This window comes from Pleurodeles waltl, chromosome 4_1 (genome assembly GCF_031143425.1).
Source record: "Pleurodeles waltl isolate 20211129_DDA chromosome 4_1, aPleWal1.hap1.20221129, whole genome shotgun sequence".
In the NCBI taxonomy this organism is placed as follows: domain Eukaryota; kingdom Metazoa; phylum Chordata; class Amphibia; order Caudata; family Salamandridae; genus Pleurodeles; species Pleurodeles waltl.
The window spans coordinates 418243985-418268015 of record NC_090442.1 but is presented as its reverse complement, the minus strand read 5'-3'; the positions used below and the strand labels follow the sequence as shown (position 1 = coordinate 418268015).

The following is a 24031-nucleotide window of genomic DNA, read 5'->3' as shown; positions in this document are numbered from 1 at the left end:
GAATTCTAGGATTTCAGGAGCCAAATTGCTAGATTCAGCTATGCTGGATTTGGATGTCTGATCTGTTGTTTGTGTTGTGTTAACAGATCTGGTCTGTTTGGTAGTTTGACATGAGGTACTACTGAAAGGTCTAGTAGTGTTGTGTACCAAGGTTGTCTTGCCCATGTTGGTGCTATTAGTATGAGTTTGAGTTTGTTTTGACTCAACCTGTTTACTAGATATGGAAGGAGTGGGAGAGGGGGAAAAGCGTACGCAAATATCCCGGACCAGTTCATCCATAGCGCATTGCCCTGAGACTGATGTTGTGGGTACCTGGATGCGAAGTTTTGGCATTTTGAGTTTTCCTTTGTTGCAAATAGATCTATTTGTGGTGTTCCCCAAATTCGGAAGTAAGTGTTCAGTATTTGGGGGTGAATTTCCCATTCGTGGATCTGTTGGTGATCCCGAGAGAGATTGTCTGCTAACTGATTCTGAATCCCTGGAATAAATTGTACTATTAGGCGAATGTGGTTGTGAATCGCCCAATGCCATATTTTTTGTGTTAGGAGACACAACTGTGTCGAGTGTGTCCCTCCCTGTTTGTTTAGGTAATACATTGTTGTCATGTTGTCTGTTTTGACAAGAATGTATTTGTGGGTTATTATGGGTTGAAATGCTTTTAGCGCTAGAAATACCGCTAACAGTTCTAAGTGATTTATATGAAACTGTCTTTGCTGTATGTCCCATTGTCCTTGGATGCTGTGTTGATTGAGGTGTGCTCCCCACCCTGTCATGGATGCATCTGTCGTTATCACGTATTGTGGCACTGGGTCTTGAAAAGGCCGCCCTTGGTTTAAATTTATACTGTTCCACCATTGAAGCGAGATGTATGTTTGGCGATCTATCAACACCAGATCTAGAAGCTGACCCTGTGCTTGTGACCATTGTGATGCTAGGCACTGTTGTAAGGGCCGCATGTGCAGCCTTGCATTTGGGACAATGGCTATGCATGAAGACATCATGCCTAGCAGTTTCATTACCATTTTGACCTGTATCTTTTGTTTTGGATACATGGCTTGTATTACATTGTGAAATGTTTGGACTCTTTGTGGACTTGGAGTGGCAATTCCTTTTACTGTGTTGATTGTTGCTCCTAGGTATTGCTGTGTTTGACACGGCAGAAGGTGTGACTTTGGGTAGTTGATTGAGAAACCTAGTTTGTGTAGGGTTTCTATGACATAGTTTGTGTGTTGGGAACACTGTTTTTGCGTGTTGGTTTTGATTAACCAATCGTCTAGGTACGGGAACACATGTATTTGCTGCCTTCTGATATGTGCAGCTACTACTGCCAGACATTTTGTAAAAACTCTTGGCGCAGTCGTTATTCCGAATGGCAACACTTTGAATTGGTAATGTATCCCTTGGAATACAAACCTTAGGTACTTTCTGTGTGAAGGATGTATTGGTATATGGAAATATGCATCCTGTAGATCCAGTGTTGTCATGTAGTTTTGTTGTTTGAGCAGTGGGATTACTTCTTGTAATGTAACCATGTGAAAGTGGTCTGATTTGATGTATGTATTTAATGTTCTGAGATCTAGTATAGGTCTTAGTCTTTTGTCTTTTTTGGGTATTAAAAAGTACAGTGAGTAAACTCCTGTGTTTAATTCTTGTTTTGGTACTAATTCTATTGCTTCTTTTTGGAGCAACGCTTGAACTTCTAGTCCTAGAAGATCTATATGTTGTTTTGACATACTGTGTGTTTTCGGTGGGACTGTTGGAGGGAATTTGAGAAATTCTATGCAATAACCATGCTGGATAATTGCTAGTACCCAAGTATCTGTTGTTATCTCCTCCCAATGTTTGTAAAATTGGCTTAGTCTCCCCCCCACAGGTGTTATGTGATTGGGATGTGTGACTTGTAAGTCACTGCTTATTTTGAGGAGTTTTGGGGCTTTGGAACTTTCCTCTATTTTTCTGGAATTGTCCCCCTCTATATTGCCCCCGAAAACCTTGTTGTGCTCTTTTTTGGAACTCCTTGGGTAAGTGTTCTATGAAATGTTGCATCTCATCCCAGTGAGCTCTATCGTATCTTGCCAAAAGTGCTTGTGAATTGGCAATGCGCCACTGGTTTGCTGCTTGTGCTGCAACCCTTTTGCCCGCAGCATCAAATTTGCGACTCTCCTTGTCTGGAGGTGGTGCGTCCCCCGAGGTATGAGAGTTCGCTCTCTTACGAGCTGCCCGACAACTACTGAGTCTGGTGTTAACTGCGTTGTAATATAAACTGGATCTGTTGGCGGTGGCTTGTATTTTTTCTCCACCCTTGGAGTTATGGCTCGTCCTTTAACAGGATCCTGAAAGATTTGTTTTGAATGTTTTAGCATTCCTGGGAGCATAGGTAGGCTTTGGTATTGGCTATGAGTGGAGGATAGCGTGTTAAACAAAAAGTCATCCTCAATTGGTTCGGAATGCAAGGTGACGTTATGGAAAGCAGCTGCCCTTGCGACCACCTGTGTGTAAGATGTACTGTCCTCAGGTGGGGACGGCCTGGCAGGGTACGAGTCTGGGCTGTTGTCCGATATTGGAGCATCGTAAAGGTCCCATGCATCGGGATCATCTTGACTCATTGTAGTATGAGTCGGGGAGTGCATCAGTGGAGGAGTTGCTACCGGTGATGTGTGCACTGATGGTGGTGGAGATGGTGGTGGAGTTGTTTTTCTTGCTACCTTTGCTTGTGGCTGCTTGTCCTTTTCTTGAAAGGCAAGTTTTCTTTTTATTTTAATTGGGGGAAGAGTGGTTATTTTCCCTGTGTCTTCTTGAATGTGGAGCCTTCTTTGAGTATGGTCTGGCTCTACTGCTTCAAGTTCCTCTCCAAATCTATGTTTTTGCATTTGGGAGGACAATCCTTGTTCCTCTGTATAGGAACCTGTTTTCGGCTCTGAGGCTGGATGTTTCGGAACCGAACCTTTTTCGGACGTCTTTTTAGGCTCCGAAGAAACCTTTTTAATTTTCGGCGTGGTGGTGTCTCGGTGCCGAACTTGTTCGGTGCCGCTGTCCTGGTGCCGAAATTTCTCTGAGCCGATGTCTCGGGTCCGAGATTGCTGTGTGGCGGTATCTCGACCAGAGTCGGATGACTTTGCCGCAAGCGTGCCCTTTTTCGATGCCTTGGATCGGTCACCTATTTTTTGGGTTAAGCCATGGCCTGTTGGCGGTGGCGTCCCCTGGGCTTTTGTTGACTTCTCGTGAGTCTTATGTTTCGACGTCTTACTCACGATTTTCGGCATTTCTTCGGCCTCGAGCTCTTCTGAGTCCGACTCGTGGAAAGAGAAAGCTTCCTCTTCCTCCTCGAAACGCTCTTGTCCTGTCGGCAGCGACGCCATCTGCAGTCTTCTGGCTCTTCGGTCTCTTAATGTCTTCCTCGACCGAAACGCTCGACAGGCTTCACAAGTATCTTCCTTGTGCTCTGGAGACAAGCACAAGTTACAGACCAGATGCTGATCCGTATACGGATACTTGTTATGGCATTTTGGACAGAAGCGGAATGGGGTCCGTTCCATCAGCCTTGAAGTCACACGTGGCCGGGCCGACCAGGCCCCGACGGGGGATCGAAAAAAACCCGAAGGGCCACCGGTGCTCTTCAAAATTCGGTGTCGATCTGTTGTAACTAACCCGATACCGAACGCAAACAATACTGACGTTTTTTCCGAGATTCTAACTAACTTTCCGACCCGAAACACGGAGCGAAAAGGAACACGTCCGAACCCGATGGCAGAAAAAAAAACAATCTAAGATGGAGTCGACACCCAGGCGCAATGGAGTCGAAATGGGAGGAGTCCCTCGGTCTTGTGACTCGAAAAGACTTCTTCGAAGAAAAACAACTTGTAACACTCCGAGCCAAACACCAGATGGCGGGATGTGCACAGCATGTGTATCTGCAGCTACACATGCCATCGAACATATATATATATATATATATATAAATATATATATATATATATATATATATATATATATATATATAAAAAAAAAATCCCCCGCAATATGCTTGTGCTCCAAGAGCTAGGCCCAGTAATTATACCGGTAATTATAAGGGGTGCCAGGCAACTAATTACCCAGTGGACTAAAATGTAGCCCCAATCACGGTCGTTTTGACCACCAGAATGACCTGGACGCAGCCAGGAATTGATAGGGGTGACAAGTCACTACCAGACTATGCCTGGGGAAAAGCCAGGAATTAAGTGCCAGCTCAGAGACAAACTCCCATGAAGTATAAGGGGAGTGGAGCGAGCCGTGGGCCCAGCCCCGCAGCAGCAAGAGAAATGTGCAGTACACCTTCGCTATAGTGGTAGTAGATAAGCCTGCAGGCTGCTCAAAGGAATACAGAGCTGCCCACAGGCGTCCGCCGGCAATTTTTATTACATACGGACCCCACCTTCCAGGGCACCGGAGCTGTGAGGCACAAGGGACGAGTGTCTCAGTTTAAATGAGACACCAGCCCCCGAAAAGAGGAGACGTGCAGCACACGTCAGCCAGCAGCCTGCCCTCCAGGGGCTGCTTCACCTCACTCCCCGCTGTTGTCATGGAATGTGGGGATAGAAATGAACCCGCGGGGTGGAGTGTCGAAGAAGCACACTCCACGACGCGGTTGCTGCAGAGGAAAAATAACTTCACACAACAGAACAACAATAACGAGGAATGTAAAAACACTTATCTTCTCTAAAGCAGGAAAGAATGAGGAAGTACAAGGACGGAAACAGGACTATATGGACACTAGTGGAGAAGTTTTATTAGTTGTTCATTTTTTTCTGTAGTCCTTTCCCAGGGAGTTATTGGAAAGGTAGTTTGGTCTTTGAATATTGCTGATTAATAAAAAGGATAGAAAGATGAGCATGATCCTCACCTCTGGTTCTAACACGGAATTGTGAATACATCATGAAAGACATGAGCTAGGATTTAAAACAGCTCACTGGCGTTCAGCATTTAATAACTGTCATCTGTGTATAACCTGCAGATCAGTTCCATACGTAGAAGCATGCAGCAACAGGCCATTCCTCAAAAATAAATGATGATCATGGTATAGGCGAAAGGATGTTCATCTTTTTAAAGAAGACAAAATTACTACTAAGAAGTCGGACTGTCTTAACACTCGGTACTTGTAGTGTTGGGAAACTGCATAACTGCTGTAGGCAGCACTATAAAAACTAATACGGTTGTTATGGTCACACATTAAATATTTACTGCTATTGAGTACAAGAAACAGATTGGTCCCAGTATGCTATGGTTTTCTTTTAAGAGGTGTTTTTTTTTCTTCATTTTACCAATGTGTATATGCACAATACAGGCTGGTAATAAGAGGTTGTGAAGGAATGAACGGTTGGAAGTACTGGCCATAGTGGTTCACAAAATCAAAACTCTCAATGTCTAGACGAATGTTAAATAATAAATCTAAATTTCTATTAATGTAATAAAAACAATAAACAAACGTAAAACAAGCAAATGGATAAGACAAATGAAAAAGAAACAAACCTGTGGTCCTGAAAGGTCCCTGCAGAATTTCGGTTAGAGCTTGAACTTCAGGAACCATATTGATCACAGCTTGACCAGCAAACAGGGGGTTGATTTTTGCTGCTTTATGCCCATGTTCACGGTATGCGGTTACTAGTCGAGCAAGACCATGATCAACTAAAAGAAAAAGATGCATTAGATCAGGAACACAATATAAAGCAAAAGGGCACATTTATGAAAGGTCCAGCTTCTTTAACTAACCATTCTCAGTTTCTTCGCCAAAAATAAATGCAAAACATTTTTTCTATTCCAAATAGAGCAGATGAATTCAACTGTAAATTGAAACTTTATGCATATGTTTAGCAGTTCTCAACCTATAAACGTGATACAGTAAAAGAATATTCATCTGTTCTAACGTTTCGTGTGAGTAGATTAAGACCCAAACTAAAGCCAACAAATACATCAAATCTTCTTGCCTTTGTTCATTTCTTATTCATATTTCTTCTTTGTCTGTCTCCTTTCAACATTGAGCACAAGTATCTCACAGAAAACAGACTTTACTCACCCTAAAACGTCTACGAATATCGGGGTGTAGTGTAAATGAAGCATTTCCTTGAACATTTAAATTACTAGATTGTGTAGATATGCATACAGGACAGATGGACATTTTAGGCATACTTGTGAGAGAGGCCGGCAGCCCAGCGAAGTGGTGGAGAGGGGTGGTCAAAAAAAGGCAAAGGACTACACTACACCAGCGTCTGTAGGTAAACACAGCATGGCCCCAGGCCACTGGAGGAGGAGCATGAATGGGGGGATGATCAGCTTACTTCTCCCACTGCAACAAAGGTGAAACCGCCAGCTCACATCCCACACATCCTGGACCCACTGTGCCAACAGGACGGCCTAGTGTGAGCAGAACGGCAGATGCTAGGGACACAAAGGCAAAGTTGACTAGTTGAACTGTCGCCAGGCAATTTATGTTGCTCCACCCAGTGTTGCTTTAATAGTTGGGAAGTGTAAAAAAACTGCCCTTATTAGGCCCGAAATAAAAGTTTCCTGATAATTTCTGATGTGTTTGGTAACTCCTGTTAAAACACATACTGGAATTATGATATATTTTTTTTTGCACCTCTGGTTATATTACATAATGTGCTGAGGGGAGCAACAGGCTTGTGTGCCTACTTTCTGCGCTCAGTGGTGCTTTCGTATTACGGAAGGGATCACAGATGCTCGCAAGAGCTGATCTGTAGCAGACACACAGTTCTAATGGCGTGTTCCCCATTAGCACAAGCACATGGTCTGTTACTAATAACAAACAATTTGCCTCTTCGCCCACACAGCATAGTGGAGGTGGACGCAGAGGCAAAGAGACCATCAGGTGCAGGAATAAGAACCACAATGAGTTGTCGCACAGTCCATGATACCCCAGAGGAAGGCCTGAGCACATTCCTCTGCAGAAGGGAGACATCAGTCTCTGCACCCCCCTGCAGGCACCAGTTTGCAGCTGCCCAGAAGTCAGACCATAATCTATGATTGGGTGCACAATGCACCTTATTATAAGTGTGCCACAGTGGAAAGACAGAACAACTTATTTTCTAATGGGGCCTTGGTACATTCTGGGTGTACTAAAGTAGCATCTTCTGTTACATTTCACCAAGTCAAACATGCCAGAATTTAAGGGAGAAAAGTGTCAGAAAAATACCAGGACATGCAGATTTGGGTGCATTAGGCATTATGCCCTGTCTTATCCAGGTGACTGGTTGACAACTGTTCGGTATAAGTCAATAAGGACGCTCAATGAAGGACCACACGCCAATTATGAATACAATTTAGCTTTACTAGAATTTCAGGTAAATATATGCATTTAGCACATCAACAATGGTAGAATAAAAATAGCAATGAAGAGCATCTATTTATATATGAGTACACTACAAAAGAGCATCTATGTATATATATGAGCAAAGAGTTCATTGACAGATATAAGCTTTGATTAACTGTATACCAAAATGCGTCACACTACGATGTTTAGGAAGCAAAATATAAACGAGTTGAATACTTCAGATAAGCTTTGATTTACTGCACACCAGAAGGCATGTTTCAATTACTGCAGCAGACTCACACTACGGTGTTCAGAAAGCAAAATATAAACAAGCTGAATACTTCAGATTATAAACACAGTGCAAGCATAATAATCAATCATAATGATAGAGCAGAGAAACAATGGCCTTTCATCCCTGTGTGGAACTTAACTTAGTCCACGAAATGCTGGGAAGCCCTCTACCGCCTGCTTGGACCTCTCCCCCTCTCAAGCGTCACGGTCTCTGAACAGCAAACAGGGGGGCACCGCTGGGCTTGGAGATAGCAGCTTTCACAAACCCATCTGCGAGCTTCAAATCCCTCACCTGCACTTCAGTGCTTAAATATCTTGGATTCTATCCCTTTCTGGCATATTTTAGCTATGTTATCAGCACTTGTCTCTTGGCTGCTCTGCCCCGCCCCAGCCATTGTTTTCATTCCATCTTCTCCCTGTACTCTCGTTCTCAAGGTTGAGACGGAGTCTCCTACACAAACAAGCTTGAAACTAATATCGTAAACTTTTCCACGTTGTTCGGGTTTCAGCAGGCATCACGCTCATCTACACTGCTCAAGCTAATTAACCCTTTGCGTCACAATGTCTTCCGCACCTTTCCCTTTACTGATCACTCCACCCCTTAGATGAGCGCGATGCATGCGAAACAGATATCATTTATTTTGACATTCCGCTAGCTAGGTTGCTATGAATACTTGTCAGCGTTATTCTAAGCGCCTGCATCTTAGTATAAAACTGTTTTGTGTGTACATATGGTCTACATAGTATAGTCATTAGCGTAACACAAACAACCAATAACCAAATTAGCGGATGTAACACGATATTTAGCATCTTCGTAGCTCCGGGTGCCTAGCCTAAGAAGATGTCATACCAATGATGCTCAGTTACTTGCTGGATGTGTGAAGTAGTATGCATAAGCAGTTTACCGTCTACGGTCATCTGTGTGGCTGTATCCTTGGGTATTTAACTGCCATATCAAATTTAGCAAAGGTAACTTGTGCGTAGTGCCTGATTGCCTCTAATCTGGGTAGCTTTACAACAAGCAAGATGTTCCTCTCTAACTGCACTCGCATTTGCGTCTGAAATGTGGTTAGTTCACCATAATCAGTCGGTACAAGATGTGAGTGCTTACGTCAATAATGCTGGTAACATTGCACATACACATTACTTGCTCTCCGGTGGTTTGTATAAATCAGTTAATAAGTAAGGGATGATTAGTGACATAACATATGCTCTCTGTCCCTATCTGATATAAGTCTGTGCCATTAATAGGATAAGTTAACCATTCACATTCTCCTGGTATTGTGTGAGGACATGGATCTAGCACCCGTCCAGTGTGGGTACATACCCAGCCCTTAGACCATTCTGCACATCTAGTGGGATCTACAGTGTGATTTGTTTGATCAATCCACTTTTTGTCAGTGTGAGGTATCCACCATTCTTTACCTATCACTACGGGGAGCAATATAAAGGGGCATCATATGTCAGGAGGAAGATCACTTCTTGCTATATCAAAAAGAGCATAACACAGTTCTTCCTCACAGTGAAACTGTATGGGCTTTACCCATATTTCCTCAGGCAAATGCAATTGTTGTCTCCAATATTCACCCTGAAGCTGTCCCCATTCTGCTATAAAGTCTGCATACTGTTGATTAACAATGCTTTGCCATAGTATGCACTAGATGCCCTTAGTCACTGTTTATGTGTTTTGAAATCTTTTTCTGAATTGTTCATAAGTGAAATTATGCCATTGCCAATCACGATACAACCCACACAGGACCTTCCATACTTCTTGTGAGTGTGTGGGCCCATTGAGAAATTACTTTTATGGCCTCTCCTATAATATATCCTGTAGAAGATAGCTTGTTCCTAATGGCTTCAATATCAAAAGAATTCAGGGCCCCTACCCCGATTCCGGTGGCCCCGGCTATCAAGGATCCTAGATCTCTTCTAATGCGTAACTTTGGCAAGGGCCATAACTGTGGTGTCCATGGTGCACATAATGGATCATACTTTGAGACATTCCCCTAGGCAATATTTAGCTGTAACACAATAAGATTAATTATGCTTGCAAGCAGAGCTTGCTTACATCCTATTCTATATCGAACTATAGAAACGTTGCCTAAGTTGCTGACCATGCGTCTTTCGGTTACATAAAACATGAAGGCTGGTGGTTTGGGGTATCGAACTCCTTTGGTTCCATTGTTCATTGTAACAACCACCATATGTCCTGGTAAAATAATTTGTCAGAGCGATCATAAGGTTTACACGGGTATGCCTGTGCTGGTGTAAAATGTACAATGGTATCACAATATTTACATATCATGTTTAGCATATGACCCAAAGCCTGTACTGTTGCTGGTGTCCCCTGCAACTCGTTCAGTCCGCTGGCATGTCGGATTTGCTGTCCAGTTACCTTCCAGGTCACAACTTTGGCAGCCATCCACTTGCCTCCAGGTACCTTCACGTTGCAAAGTGAAACATTTCCCTGGTCATCAGCTACATTAGCGGCTTGAGGTGCACAAGTGACATGAAGGTCCATAACGACATTCTCTGCTACATTCGGTCGGACCCAAACACCTCTTCCGGTTGTAATTATGACTGCAAACAGGAACCACGTCATCGACGCAGATGTCATCGTTTATGACCGTGGGCTAAGTCTCACTGCAGGTACAAATACAGGTACATTAGGGTTCTTTAAAAGTACAATATATGTACTCCCCACCCCTTGACTCAATATCTCTCATGCCTCTGGCTTTTTCCCTGGATGGTTCACCCATACTTTTCTTCCTGTGCTTCCAAATCCTCCCTCACCTCTCTGGGTGTTATCGGGGGGCAGATCTTTCTTCAATGTGGGGGGTGTACGCTTGTTCACAAATCAATTGTGCAAGTCTGTCATGCGCTGATAACTTTTTAGCTGTTCTTTCACCAATCCGTTATATCTCTTAATCATGCCTGCAGCTTGTGGATAATAACTAAGGTGCAAAATCCACCAAAGTCCCTGTTCCTGCGCCCAGGCCTGCACTGTTTTCACTGAAAATTGTGTGCCCCTATCCGTTTAGATCTCATCAGGTGCCCCATAATGTTTTATCAGGTAGTTTAGCCTTCGCAAAGTGGACTTTTGATCTGCAGACTTACAGGGCATACCCAACATAAGGCCAGAGTATGTGTCCACCATGGTCAATACGTAGCTTTTTCTTCCTTCTTTTGGTAGCGGCCCAATATAGTCCAATTGCCACACCGTAGCAGCTGCAGTTCCTCTTCTGATATGGCCGCTAGGCTTCTTTTGCAGGGGCATTTGTCTAATCTGGTTGCATGTTGGGCACTCCTTTACTGCTTGTTGCACTTGTTCTTTAGTAACTGAAATTTGTCGTTGCTGTGCCCATGTATAAATGCCATTCTCTCCTAGATGTCCGGATGTTGCATGGGCCCTGTTTGCTAAAGCAGCTTCAGCTTCCTCATTGATGACCACCGTTCGTGTTTTGGCCATTTGATCTGCGGTGTTGTTGAATAGAGATGCAAGTGAGGTATCCGATGGGCAATGGGCATCCTCATGTTCCACATAGATTTGACATTTTTGCCCTTTCTCCCACATCTCTTCCTATAACTGCCTGCCTCCCGAAATGGGGGTGCCTTTAATTTTCCATCCATCCTTGCGCCAAGTCGGGGCCCAGATTACTAGTCCTTGGTAAGTGGCCCAACTGTCAGTGTACACAAATGTTTTCTCTCTGATGGGGGCTTGTTCGATCACTGCTGCTACCCCCTGCAGTTCTGCAAGCTGGCTTGACCCATTATACCCTCCCCGCAGCAACATCGTTTCTGTAGCAGGCTGGAATGCGACTGTTTGCCATTGTCTTTTTCCTTGATAGTACCAGGCTGTACCATCTATGAACCATGCATTTTGCTGTTCTTCTTCAGTGAGTCGTTCAAAAGGCGGGGCTGTCTTAAATGGTGAGGATTCCATTTCAGAGGGCTCCTTCGCAAGGGCCATTGCCTGCAAGTCCACTGCCCCTAGCGTATCTTCTTGCAACTTTGATAGTCCTGCTGGTCCCGGTTTTGCCCTCTGCTGCAGATACCATTTCCACTTCACGATGGTAAACTCCTGCGCCCTGCCTACTTTAGTGCCAACCCCTCCTTCTCTTGTCCAACCTAGTAAGGGGACCCATGTTCTTAAGGTGACCGGCCGATCATCAGTTATGCGTTCTGTTTCCACTAAAGCCCAATATGCCCCTGCTAGTTCTTTTCCTAACGGGGTGTAATTGCTCATGGATGGTGTTAATCTCTTTGACCAAAATCCTTGTGGCACCCTCTTTTTTCCCTGCCTCTGCCATAGGCTCCACATCACTACATCATCCTGTACTATCATTTCCAGCTCAAATGGGTCTCCTTCTATGATGGCACCTAACGTAAAAGGATTCTGTAATGTATCTTTTTCTCCAGTGTCCCACAATCTCACCAACCATTTAAACAAAGGCTCTGCAGGCATCTGCCTAAACATACGGGTTATCTCCAACAACTCACTCTGCGTATAATCTCTCACCAAATGAGAATTCTGTATTTGCCCACCATTCACTCCCTTTGATTTGTTTTGCACGAGTGGGCGAACCTCCATTATACTTCCTCTTCCAACTTCAACTTCACCTACACTTCCTTCTCCACTTTCAACTCCACCTAGTTCTGCTACACGTACTTCCACCTCATCCTCCCAATTCCAGTCACCATCATTATCTGAGACTGTCCCATCCCAAGTATATGGATCCCAATTTTCTTTGCGTACCAATGCCCTCACTTGCACAGTTGAGGGTATTTTAGGCTTCTGCCTACTCTTCTGTTTGCGTACCAGTGCCCTCACTTGCACAGCTGAGGGCATTTTAGGCTTCTGCCTACTGTACTGTTGCTGCTAATGCGGTGCACCTTGCCTCCATTTGATCACCCCGAGGCACTGCACTTTCCTGCAAGGCTGCAACCTCATCCAGCAGTTTTGTCTTCCTGTATACCATACGGGGCGCAGACAGGAAAAGCCATCCCACTTGCCCTGCCGCTTTCAGCTCCAGCTTTGCCCCTCTTAGTTTCACACTCTCGACCTCATCTTCCACAAAGAGGGGAGTCACTTTCTCACCTAGTGCTTCCCATAATACCGGCGCTGCCCACCGGTTCAGGAGTCCTGCCACACCAGAGAACGGGTCAGTTGCTAACCACCCGGGAATGGATCTGGCTTCTGGCCTGTGCTGCCTTCCGCTCTCTGCCCCATTTTTCTTATGTCCCCAAAGAGGCATTATTGACTTATGCCCCACTTCTGGTACCAAAATGTCTTATCCAGGTGACTGGTTGACAACTGTTCGGTATAAGTCAATAAGGACGCTCAATGAAGGACCACACGCCAATTATGAATGCAATTTAGCTTTACTAGAATTTTAGGTAAATGTATGCATTTAGCACATCAACAATGGTAGAATAAAAATAGCAATGAAGAGCACCTATTATTATATGAGTACACTACAAAGAGCATCTATATATATATATATATATATGAGCAAATAGTTAATTGACAACTGTAAGCTTTGATTAACTGTATACCAAAATGCGTCACACTACGATGTTTAGGAAGCAAAATATAAACAAGTTGAATACTTCAGATAAGCTTAGATTTACTGTACACCAAAATGAATGTTTCAATTATTGCAGCAGACTCACACTTCGATGTTCAGAAAGCAAAATATAAACGAGCTGAATACTTCAGATTATAAATACAGTGCAAGCATAATAATCAATCATAATATTAGAGCAGAGAAACAAAGGCCTTTCATCCCTGTGTGGAACTTAACTTAGTCCACGAAATGCTGAGAAGCCCTCTACCTCCCGCTTGGACCTCTCCCCCTCTCAAGCGTCACGGTCTCTGAACAGCAAACAGGGAGGCAGCGCTAGGCTTGGAGATGGCAGCTTTCACAACCCCATCTGCGAGCTTCAAATGCCTCACCTGCACTTCAGTGCTTAAATAACTCAAAGCTTGGATTCTATCCCTTTCTGGCATTTTCTAGCTATGTTATCAGCACTTGTCCCTTGGCTGCTCTGCCCCTTCCCAGCCATTGTTTTCATTCCATCTTCTCCATGTACTCTCGTTCTCAAGGTTGAGACAGAGTCTCCTACACAAACAAGCTTGAAATTAATATCATGAACTTTTCCACGATGTTCGGGTTTCAACAGGCATCACGCTCAACTACACTGCTCAAGCTAATTAACCCTTTGCGTCACAATGTCTTCCGCACCTTTCCCTATACTCATCATGCCCCATTTTAGGAGAACAACTAATAAGTGGTGCTATTTATTACATCCAATAAATAACAAAGCCCTCAATGTTGCTATTTAACAGGTGCTATAACCTCACATTGGGCCACTCAGAATGAGGGCATTAGTCTACTGTGACACCTGCAAGCAGAACTAAATCTGCTACCCAATTGAAGGACTTTCTTCCAGGATCCTAGCATCAGAACGGCGTAAGAGGAAGTGAACATTTAGTTATTATCTGGAATTGGCATTGGGTCTGTCCAAAGAAGGAGAGGGTCCTCATGATCTTTCTAGATAAACTTGACAACTATTTAGATAATGTGCAAGTTTACAGCACTGAGATGCTGACTGGACAATAAAACATCAGTTTATAAAGCTGAGAGTGCAGTCCAAACCACGGAGGGAAACACAGGCAAGAAGGAGGATTTCATGCCCTACCAGCAGAAGAGGAGTTAACGTGTGATGCAATTCAGAAGTGTGCAGTGCTCTCCATTTCCTCACTGGGAAATAGTCTAGAGAAGATGTAGGACGATAAAAGAGAGGTCAACAATACGTTTATGGCTGATAAATGTCAGATATTGGTAGAGACCTGCTGGAATCAATCTCAGAATTCTAGAGAAATGGGACAGACCTAGACTATGAACACTGCCCACATGTGTTGAGGAGAGGGCCACTAAACCTTCAGGGAAGGGAAAGCAATGCTCTAAAGAGAGGCTTTTTCAGTGCTGGTCACACTCCAGGGCAAGAACTGCCAAAGGTGCTGTGATGGGACCTAGCTAATGGGAAGTGACACCCATGGAACAGCAAGTTCTGTTCCTTTGAGATATTAGTCCTGTGACAGCAGCAAAGGGGAGCGCTTGCAAGATTTGGGGAAATAGTTTTTTTTTGTTATACTGCACTAGGCAGTGTCTTGAATCAAGTCACTTTGAGGGTGCCACTATGAGATCGAGGTCTGATGTTCAGACAGATGAAATCTGCTGAAAACGAATTACTTTGAAGGTTTAACGGAGAGGAGACCCACTACGGATGTTAACTTAGGTATTCAAAGTTTTTGGGGGAGCAGTGAATGTTACTTAATTCTTTTGTCAACCTTTTTTCACCTTGTCTGCTTTGTTCTTTCTAAATTTCTGCATATCTATTAAGGTTCACCACCCATGTTCTTTTGAACTGGCCAATAACCCCATTACCAAGTTCAGGTTTGATGCCCAAACTTTCTCAAATTACCCTTCAGAGTGGTCTTTATTTACAGTAGTTTTAGCAAAGATTTTTTAGCTTTTGTGATTTTGTGGACCAGTGTGGTGCTTGTTGGTGAATTTTCTTACTGGCAGTAATGGTATGATCTTGCATAATGTGATGTGATGCATTTTCGCAAACCACTATCAAAAGACAAAAACAGAGTAGCACAGTTCAAAATTAGACGAAGCCTCAGCAAGAAGCCTCAGATTCACCCTATCTTCCGGCAAGTCTTGCCTGTCTATTGAATGGTAGCTACGCCAACTTGGTGTGTTCCTTCTCTGACCAGGTGTCACCTGTAAGGACATACTAAGTAGAGCTGATGTGCTTCAATGGTAGAGTAACTTCTCCTCTGACTCCCCCTCCCTGTCTCCTTTCCCCTATGATTTGCTGTAGCTTGCATGAGGACTCCTGCAAACACATCTGTGCTTCGTTTTTGCAGGACTTCTGGTGGTTCAAGGCTCCCATAGATGGCAGATCCATCTGGTGGATCTCTGTATGTGTCTCAAAGGGTAGAATATCAACAATAATTAAATCAGTGCTGATGACGGGAAGGAAAGAGGGTGAGGTTTCCCTAACCAATGTAAAAAGATATCATCAAGCCACACAACTTCAGGTACTTTTCTAACAGCCACACTGTGAAAGGCGGAAGCCCAGATACATACAGAAGCAGCATTTCTGGAATGGGCCCATAGTATACAGCATGGCTCCCCAAACGTTCGAGCACTGATCGGTAACATCTCAGATGTAAAGTATCCCACGCTGAAGATGTGGGACAAACTGATGAAGCATCAGGGGTTCACATTCTTTCCCTCACGTTTCATGCTACTATTTAAAAATGCAGAGTTTACCATAGGCGGCCACTGGGATCCATTTTGTAGATGGGGACAAAGGGGCAAGGAGTTTGAAGGACGTGTTTTAAGGGATCAGATCAAGCCTTTTAAAATCTGCAAGAAAGAATTCCATTTAAATTAATCTAAATTAACACACTATTTTCAGCTATAGCACTGTATATTAATACCGAACAACAAACCAGCAGACAACAGAACCTTACTAGGTTTGAAGTACTTCTTGCTACCTATACAACGACGAAAAGCTGGATGTCCAATACTCATTCTGCATTTTCATGGTTGAAAGTAAGCTAGCCATACACAAAACGTTGGGAAAGGATCTCAAGAATGATATCCCATCTGAAAAGGTGAAAAATATTGCAGGAGAGTATCCCAGGTTCAAGTGTTCAGAACAGAAAAACGATGTATAATGTCATATGACAGTAGGAACAAATCTCAAACAAAGCATTTAAGATGCAAATATGTTTAGAGGGAAAATGTTAGAAAGAATGTGGACAGGAAGGGGGTAAAGTACATGTAGGGTGGTTCTTCCTAATGCTATAGATTTTCAGGAAAGAGGTTTTGATTCACATAAAGCGGGTAGTTGGATTCTCTATTGTCTTGGGCCAGGCAATTGTGATTTTGAGCCTGAAGCAACTTGAAATGTAAGGTCTATCAAAAAGTGACTGGAGACTGATAGTGAATATGACCTCAGAAGCAAAGTAACTGATAGGCCACAAATGAAAATACAAAGATTCCTATTATACAGGTATGGGCTGGCAAACTAGAGTTATCAGTTGAAGTGGAAATGCCAACTTGGGATTTATAATATTAGGGAACAAAGCGTAAGAAAATGTGGCAACTGCTAGAGGAATATTTAGTTAAGAAATCGCCTGCCTTGGCTTGCCCGAAACCTCTACACTCCTTGGAACGGAGTTTACAATAAGAAGTGAAAGGCAAAGAGATAAACTTGTGGAAAATGTGTAAAGCATCAACTTTTAAATTCATCTTAGGCTCTATTGCAGATATGGCTACTTAGACATATTGTAAGGATCTAATTGGGGCGGCGGAGAGGGAGGATAGAAACCGTAAGTCAATTGCATGGTGTTAAGGGTGCAGAAGCTTGTTTTATTTTTTTGACAAACACATTTTATTGTTTTTTAGACAAAACAGCAAGTCACAACTACAGGTCAAATAACTATTAGCGCGCCATGTCGAAGGTTCATGTATACCTATCACATCAGGTACATAACATGCAATACATAAGATAGCATCAACATGATAAGACAATCAGCTCCATTGTTACAGCAGTTCAGTGTCCAGTCCTGTACCATCGACCCAAATATTCAAAATCTTGATTTTTTTTTTGTGGACATCCCCGTGCCACGTACACCGCCATTTCCATCTGGGCATACCAATCGACACCTTGCCTTCATTTTTAAACTGCAGGGAGGCCAGGTGCCTTCCAGTGTGCCGCAATATCTCTTTTAGCGACCATTAGGGCAATGCCTAGCTGAATCGTGTGCGCCCGTGAACCCCCCATCCACCCCCAATAGAACTACAAGTGGGAAGAGGTACAATGTTTGACCCAGCACCATGGAAAGCTCAGCCAGGATCGCCTTCCAGTAAGGTACTATGACTGGGCATGACCAGATCATATGGAAGAAGTTGGCCAGGCAGTGGGAGCAGCAGTTGCGCTGTGGACTGGCCAAAAGACCTTCCCTATGCAGTCTGACAGGGGTAAGATAAGCACAGTGTAGAAAGTATAAATGCACCAGTCATAACCTGGCGGATATCAGGAAGGCTCTAGGTGTCATCAATGCATCCCACCAGTTTACATCCTCCAAAAGTCCAATCCAATTTTCCCAGCGGGTCCTAAGGTAATGGAGAGTCTCAGGAGTGTTCAGAATCAGGGAGCGGTATATCTGAGAGACCTGTCCCTTACCCAAGGCCCCCATCATCACCGTAGCTTCCAAAGGACTGAATTCTAGTACAGAGGTGTCAGGGGGGATGTGTACCCTCAACACATGATGCAGCTGCAAGAATTTATAAAACTGTGTGTTGGATAATGCATAGGTCCGCTGGAGTTCTTGGAAAGATACTATGTTTGTGGCTGTCCACACATCTTCCACAAGGGTGATTCAGGACCAGTCAGTCAACACACTAGTAGCTGGTACATTTTCAGGGGGCACCTAAAAGGTGCCTCTGGGTGCATTTTTTAATAAATCCATCACTTATTATTCTGAGATGTTTGATATCAAACATCCCAGGATTCAGAGAAGTCATCATGTAGCTGGGGAACTCATAGTGACTAGTGTATGGCTTCCCTGTACACTTACTATGTCTGAGAATCTACAAAGACATAGCAGGGGCATATCTGCTCATGCAGACATGCCCTCACGTGTAATATAATGCACCCTGCCATGGGACTGGAAGGCCTGCTAGAGGGGTGACTTACATATATTAAATGCAGAGTTCAGGGGACATGGCACACAGGCTGTGTTTTCAATTTTAGAAGCACCTTGTCAAGCAGCGTGCGATCGCAGTCTTCAGAAGTTTCGTGCCAGGTCCCTCAGAGTGTCACAGTTGTGCTGCAGCTCTGAGCGGCCCTCTTGAGGGCCCATGCTCTAGGTATCAGGGGTACCATTTACCAGGGACTTAAAGGGGGCTGAAGGGCCTGGTTACTTGGCTCAAGTGACCAGCTGTCTTGTATTATGAAAGGAACACTGGCACTAGAGACCTGGTTAGCAGGAATCCAGTGCACTTCAGTCGAAGTTTCATCTAAAAACCAGGCAAAAAGTGTGTGGTGGGGAGGGGAGGTAATAGTGCAATCAGAACCCAGCTCCCTATGGTGGAATATATATTTTTCAGGTAAGAAAGCAATTTTTTTCATTCACAAACTTTATTGCATTTTATTGACATAATAGCCATCATATAACAGTGTCTCCATGTCAGGGAGTGACATTTTACAGTTCAAACACGATGTATGGTTTCTGTCGTATAGATGTAAGAGAAAAAGGCACCTATAACATTCAATGTATTACAGTAATTTGCCATTCCCTTTCATCCAGCCCTCCTCCTTCTCAACATCCACAGACAACTATGAGTCACCAATTGGAAGAGTTTACAGTTAGTGCTAGGCCCATGACACTTTCTAAGAATGTGTATATGTATAGCAGCCACAGTCAACAAAGTTTATGCGTGAATATAATCCTCATAATGAAGGTGTTACAGGTTTAGACCTATCCTATCAGACCACTGCACAGTTATGAGCAGGATGGTATCGCTCAGGGTAAATGTAAGGTGTCAGGCAGTGCATGGGCACGTATAAAATCAGAGTGTGACATTAATGTCGCGTCTGAGAACATTGCAGAAACTGTCATTGTCTCCAACTGTTCCCACACACTTATAGAGTGCATTGATAGTGTGCCCAGAGCAACAGGAAGTCCCCACAGTTGTGCAGTAAGGTACGGGGGCTGATGCTCCAGGTCATAGCAGTTCGTGTAACCAGCCATTATTAATCTGGGTTGTTGTGAATCCTATTTCATGTAGGTTATGGCCAGCCAGCAAGTATGCCAACCATTGCAGTTGTCCCACAATGCAGTATGCTTTAAAGTCCGGGGCACCTATACCGTCTCCCACCACGAGTAACTGAAGCTTTGCCAAGCTCACCCTGCGGCGGCCTCCCCTCCATGCTAATTCAATCAGCAATGTGTTCGACACTTTAAACACCCAAACCGGGATCACAATAGGCAAATTTAAGTGATAGAGCAACCTTGGGAGAAGGACCATCCTTGCCAATGCTAAGCGGCCGGCTACTGAAAGAGATAGCGTGGTCCAAAAACTGATTTGAGGTTTAAGCGAGTTTACTGAATACATGAGATTACCTTATAGTATATCTTGTGCCTCACAATATAAATGGATCCCCAAGTAGCGGGAAATGGGGGGTGCTATTTGGATTGATGTAAGCCCAAATTCTAGTGGCTACTGCACTGGAGTGCCCGTGATAACGAAAGCACAGAATTTGTCAGCACTGATCTGTAGACCTGATAATGGTCAGAATTCAGACAGTGCTCTAGCTACTTCAGTAAGAGCCATATGCAGCTTCTTGAAGTACAGAATCATATTGTCTGCATATTCTGTCAAGATAGTCAGACACTGTGTCTGTGGACGGCAGCACGGGATGGCTGTTTTGCTTTTCACTAATGACCGAGCTGACAAATCTCTGGAATGCCTAAGAAGAGATTTATTATTTCACTATGCACAGTTCCTAAACAGAGATCAGCATATTGAAAGCACACGTTTAAAAATAGTCACAGCAATGAAATGAAAACATACCAAAATATACACAGCAAATATATGTATCTATATTATAACGTAAAGCAAATAATGAATAAAAAATGCATCGCCGTAGGGCCTGTCAGGTACTTCATCTTTCTCATGCCAGCAAGACGATGACCCCGTTCAACTGCGAAAGAGGGAGACCTCTACCCTCACGGCAAAGATATAAGGCATCCGACGTCTAGAATCCTGATTGAGGCCACTGACCCTCTCACTGTCGCACTGGGTCTTTTTATATCTTAAAAAATCAAAAAGGAGCTTTCTGGAGCCCCCACCCCCCTCATTTTGCGATTCAAACATGCTGGTTAGTTTAGGTATACTTTGAAAATAACACATGGGGGTTCGGTCACAATCCCAAGATGTCAAGTCAAAACAAGGCCATTCCCTGCCATCTGAGTACACCCTTATCTACCAAAGCCCTTGGTGAGAAAAAGCACGAAAACAAGACAGAATGCACAGTTTACAATGTGGAAAATTACGGGCAGCCTTTAACATGGCAGTGTCTAATGCTACGATAAAGTCAATAGGCAGAATTAATCTAAGGCTAAACTGAATACAAAATGTAGTCTGTAACTGGTGAACACTGGACAGCTAATCCAGGTGCAACACAAAGTCAGTGGTCAAAACACATGTTTCACTACAGTGGGGTAAAGCTCAATGTAAAAATCTCAAAAAGCTGTATTTATGTCTAACTGTGTGGATACCTCGCCCTGTGTTTGATAGTTTATGGATATAATTGGGGTAGGGCCTGTGTAGGTTGGGTACTCCGGGGCAATAAGAAGCCCGACTTGACCGCTACTGTGTGTTTTTTTTGCAAATATGTTCGGTAGTCTATTATTCTGAGACGTTCTGAGCATTCAGTGTGTGCTAATCTTCCCACTGTAGTGGCGCTGAGTCTATTTCATGTCTTGCCTCCACTTATTCCAACTGGGTCATGCTGTATTCAATTTGCTCTAGTGCTCTTAGTGTTTCTTGGCATGCCCTTACCAGTGTATTCATTGATGCACCCCATATCACCACCTTAAACACCTCCCACTCCATTAGCGGTGAAGAGGTCATCCCAGCATTTTCGTCAAAATAATTTGTCTATGGTGTTGGCAAGGGAGTCTCGGAAGGCTGCATCCTCTAGTATTGACAGCTGCATCCTCCTAGTGGGTATGGGTGTAGGTACATGTCCCCAAACCAGTGTGATCTCTAAGTGGTTATGATATGAGAATATTTTTGCGAGGTATGTGGCATGCGTGATACTAGGCTGTGAATGAGAGGCACAGAGAAACCTATCAAGACGGTAGTGGAGCAGCTTATGTAGGCAGAAAAAAAATGAGCATTCTCGCGCAGGGCTATGATGCGGAATCACCAAGGATCTGTAAGTGACCAACCCATCGCCCATTGCTGAAGGGCTTTGCCTTGGTCCGTAGCAGGTGCACTACGCAGAGGGGGGCGAGAGTGGTCGAGGTTAACATCTAGTACTGCACTAAAGTCACCGCCAAGTACCCAGGGATATTGTACCCCATCTGCTAGTACAGTTGTTGAATGTAACCAATATTTCTCCGAATTGGTGTTGGGAGCATATATCCATCCAAGCACTAAGGGTAAACCGTCCAGTGTTCCCTAAACAAGTACATATAGACCCTCTGTACCGATGCAAGTGTCCTGATTTGCAAAATGGATGCCCACCTGGAGCCATATCGTTGCTCCACGAGCATAAGAAGAATGAGATGTGTGGAAGAGATGTCCTCTCTATTTCCTTTTTAAGACAAGAGTCGTAGGTAAACAATTTGTGCATGCCTCCTGTACAGCCAGTATTCTATGACGCTTATGAACTGTAGCCAACCCCCACCCATTCCAGATGAGAATATTATATGATTTTGAAACTGTGGTCATGGTGTATGGGGTAGACACTGCTTGATTTGGTCCATCTAACATAACATATGTGTGGGTGACTGCTGTGGGAAGGTTGCTGTGTAAATACTTTACCAAAATGAGGTACAGTGTGCACAGAATCCATGTGTTCCCCAGAGGGCTCAATTGTGGCTAAAGTAGATAATACCAATGCTCTCTTTTGTGGTAGTGTCTTGGAGCAGTTAGGCTTATCAGAGGGTAGTGCAAAGCATCTTTTGTACACAGTCAAGAAATGAGGCACACACTCATTGACTAATTCCAGGACAATGGTTTTATATTACTAGAACCAAAATGTCTTTGTTGCATGTAAGTGCAGTTGTACGCAGGTATCAAGCATATGTATCAAATTTACTTTGTTTAGGTTTTGTAGATAAAACAGTTTGCAAGTAAGTAACACTTTTCAATTTAAAAAAGTGACAGTGCAATTTCACACAGGACCCAATGCAGACCTAGGGGAGGAAAAGTGTTAGCACAGTTAAGTACTTGACTTACGATCCCAGTCTTTAGGGATTAGGATGTCCACAGGTCAAAGTTCAGGTTGATCCCAAAGTGTACAACTAGCAACACAGGACCGGCCACCTGCAGAGGTCAAAGTTGGGGTGGGGTTTTCAATTGAATCATGAGGACTGGGGGCACTTGGAAGAAAACAGATTGCAGGTAAGTACATGTGGTTTCAGGGCACAGGACTGCGGGTTCAGATGAACACTGGGGGGGGGCACAAATCAGCACCAAACACATCCTCAGCGGCACAGGTGCGGCCGTGTGCAGGGTGCAAATACAGCATCGGGCGCCCAATGCTTTTCAACGGGGGGACCCCAGCGGTCACAAAGATACAGCACGCTGGATCCAGGGGGTCAGTTCTGGAAAATCAAAGGTCGGACAAGGAGGAGAGGCGTCCGCTGGACAATGCTGGTTTCTTCTAGACAGGACTGCTGACCTTGGGAATTCTTGGTCCCCTGCTGGGCAGGCAGTCCTTTGGGGGTTTGTAGAGGTCACTGGTCCTGCAGGATGCGTCGCCTTTTTGTAGCAGGAGTCTTGAATCTGCAGACAGGCTGGTAGGGCTGGGGCCAAGTCAGCTGTCATCTGGAATCTTCACTGCTGAGGTCAGCTCTTCAGTCCTTCTTTCATGAGGTCGCCAGGAATCTGGAGAGAAAGGTTCAGGGGTGCCCCTAAGTACTAGATTTAGGGGCGATACAAGTCTCAGAGGGCAGCAGCCAATGGCTACTGTCCCTGAGAGGGGGCTACACCATTCCTGTGCAAACTCCCTTTGGGGAGGGGGGACATTCCTAGCTTTATTGGCTGGCATCCTCCAAAGCAAGGTGTAGGATTCTGGAAGGAGGGGGGGTCACTTCAGCTTTGGACACCTTTGGGGTGGTCCTAGCTGCAGTGGTCACTCCTCCTTGTTTTACCCAACTTTCCCGCCAGACCTGCTGCCAGTCTTGGGGCTTGGTCCAGGGGCTGGGCATCTCCCCTAGTTGGAGTGCCCTGGGGCACTATAACAAGAGGTCTGAGCCTTCAAGGCTCACCTCCAAGTGTAGCACTTCCTGCAGGGGGAGGTGAGAAGCACCTCCACCCTGAGCAGGCTTTGTTCCTGACCTGGAAGAGCCTAAAGTTATCCCCCCATGGGGTCAGAAACGTGTCTGTTAGTGGCAGGCTGGCAAAGGCCAGTCAGCCCTACACTAGAGGGTTGGGTAAAATACCGGGTGACATCTCTTAAATGCCCTCTGTGTGCATTTTACAATAAATCCAATCCTGGCATCAGTGTGGGTTTATTGCGCTGAGAAGTTTGATACCAAACTTCCCAGTCTACAGTGAAGCCATCATGGAGCTGTGGAGTTTGTAATGACAAACTCCAAGCCCATGTACT

At 44.3% G+C, this 24031-nt stretch overlaps 1 protein-coding gene across 1 annotated transcript in view; it reads right to left on the bottom strand.

The window, feature by feature from the left end:
- DHTKD1 (dehydrogenase E1 and transketolase domain containing 1) overlaps positions 1 to 24031 on the bottom strand; it is an 871206-nt gene that overhangs the window by 788988 nt on the left and 58187 nt on the right. The window contains exon 2 of the mRNA XM_069228664.1: positions 5506 to 5661. Coding sequence (XP_069084765.1) covers positions 5506 to 5661 — 156 coding nt within the window. The remainder of the gene's footprint in view (positions 1 to 5505; positions 5662 to 24031) is intronic.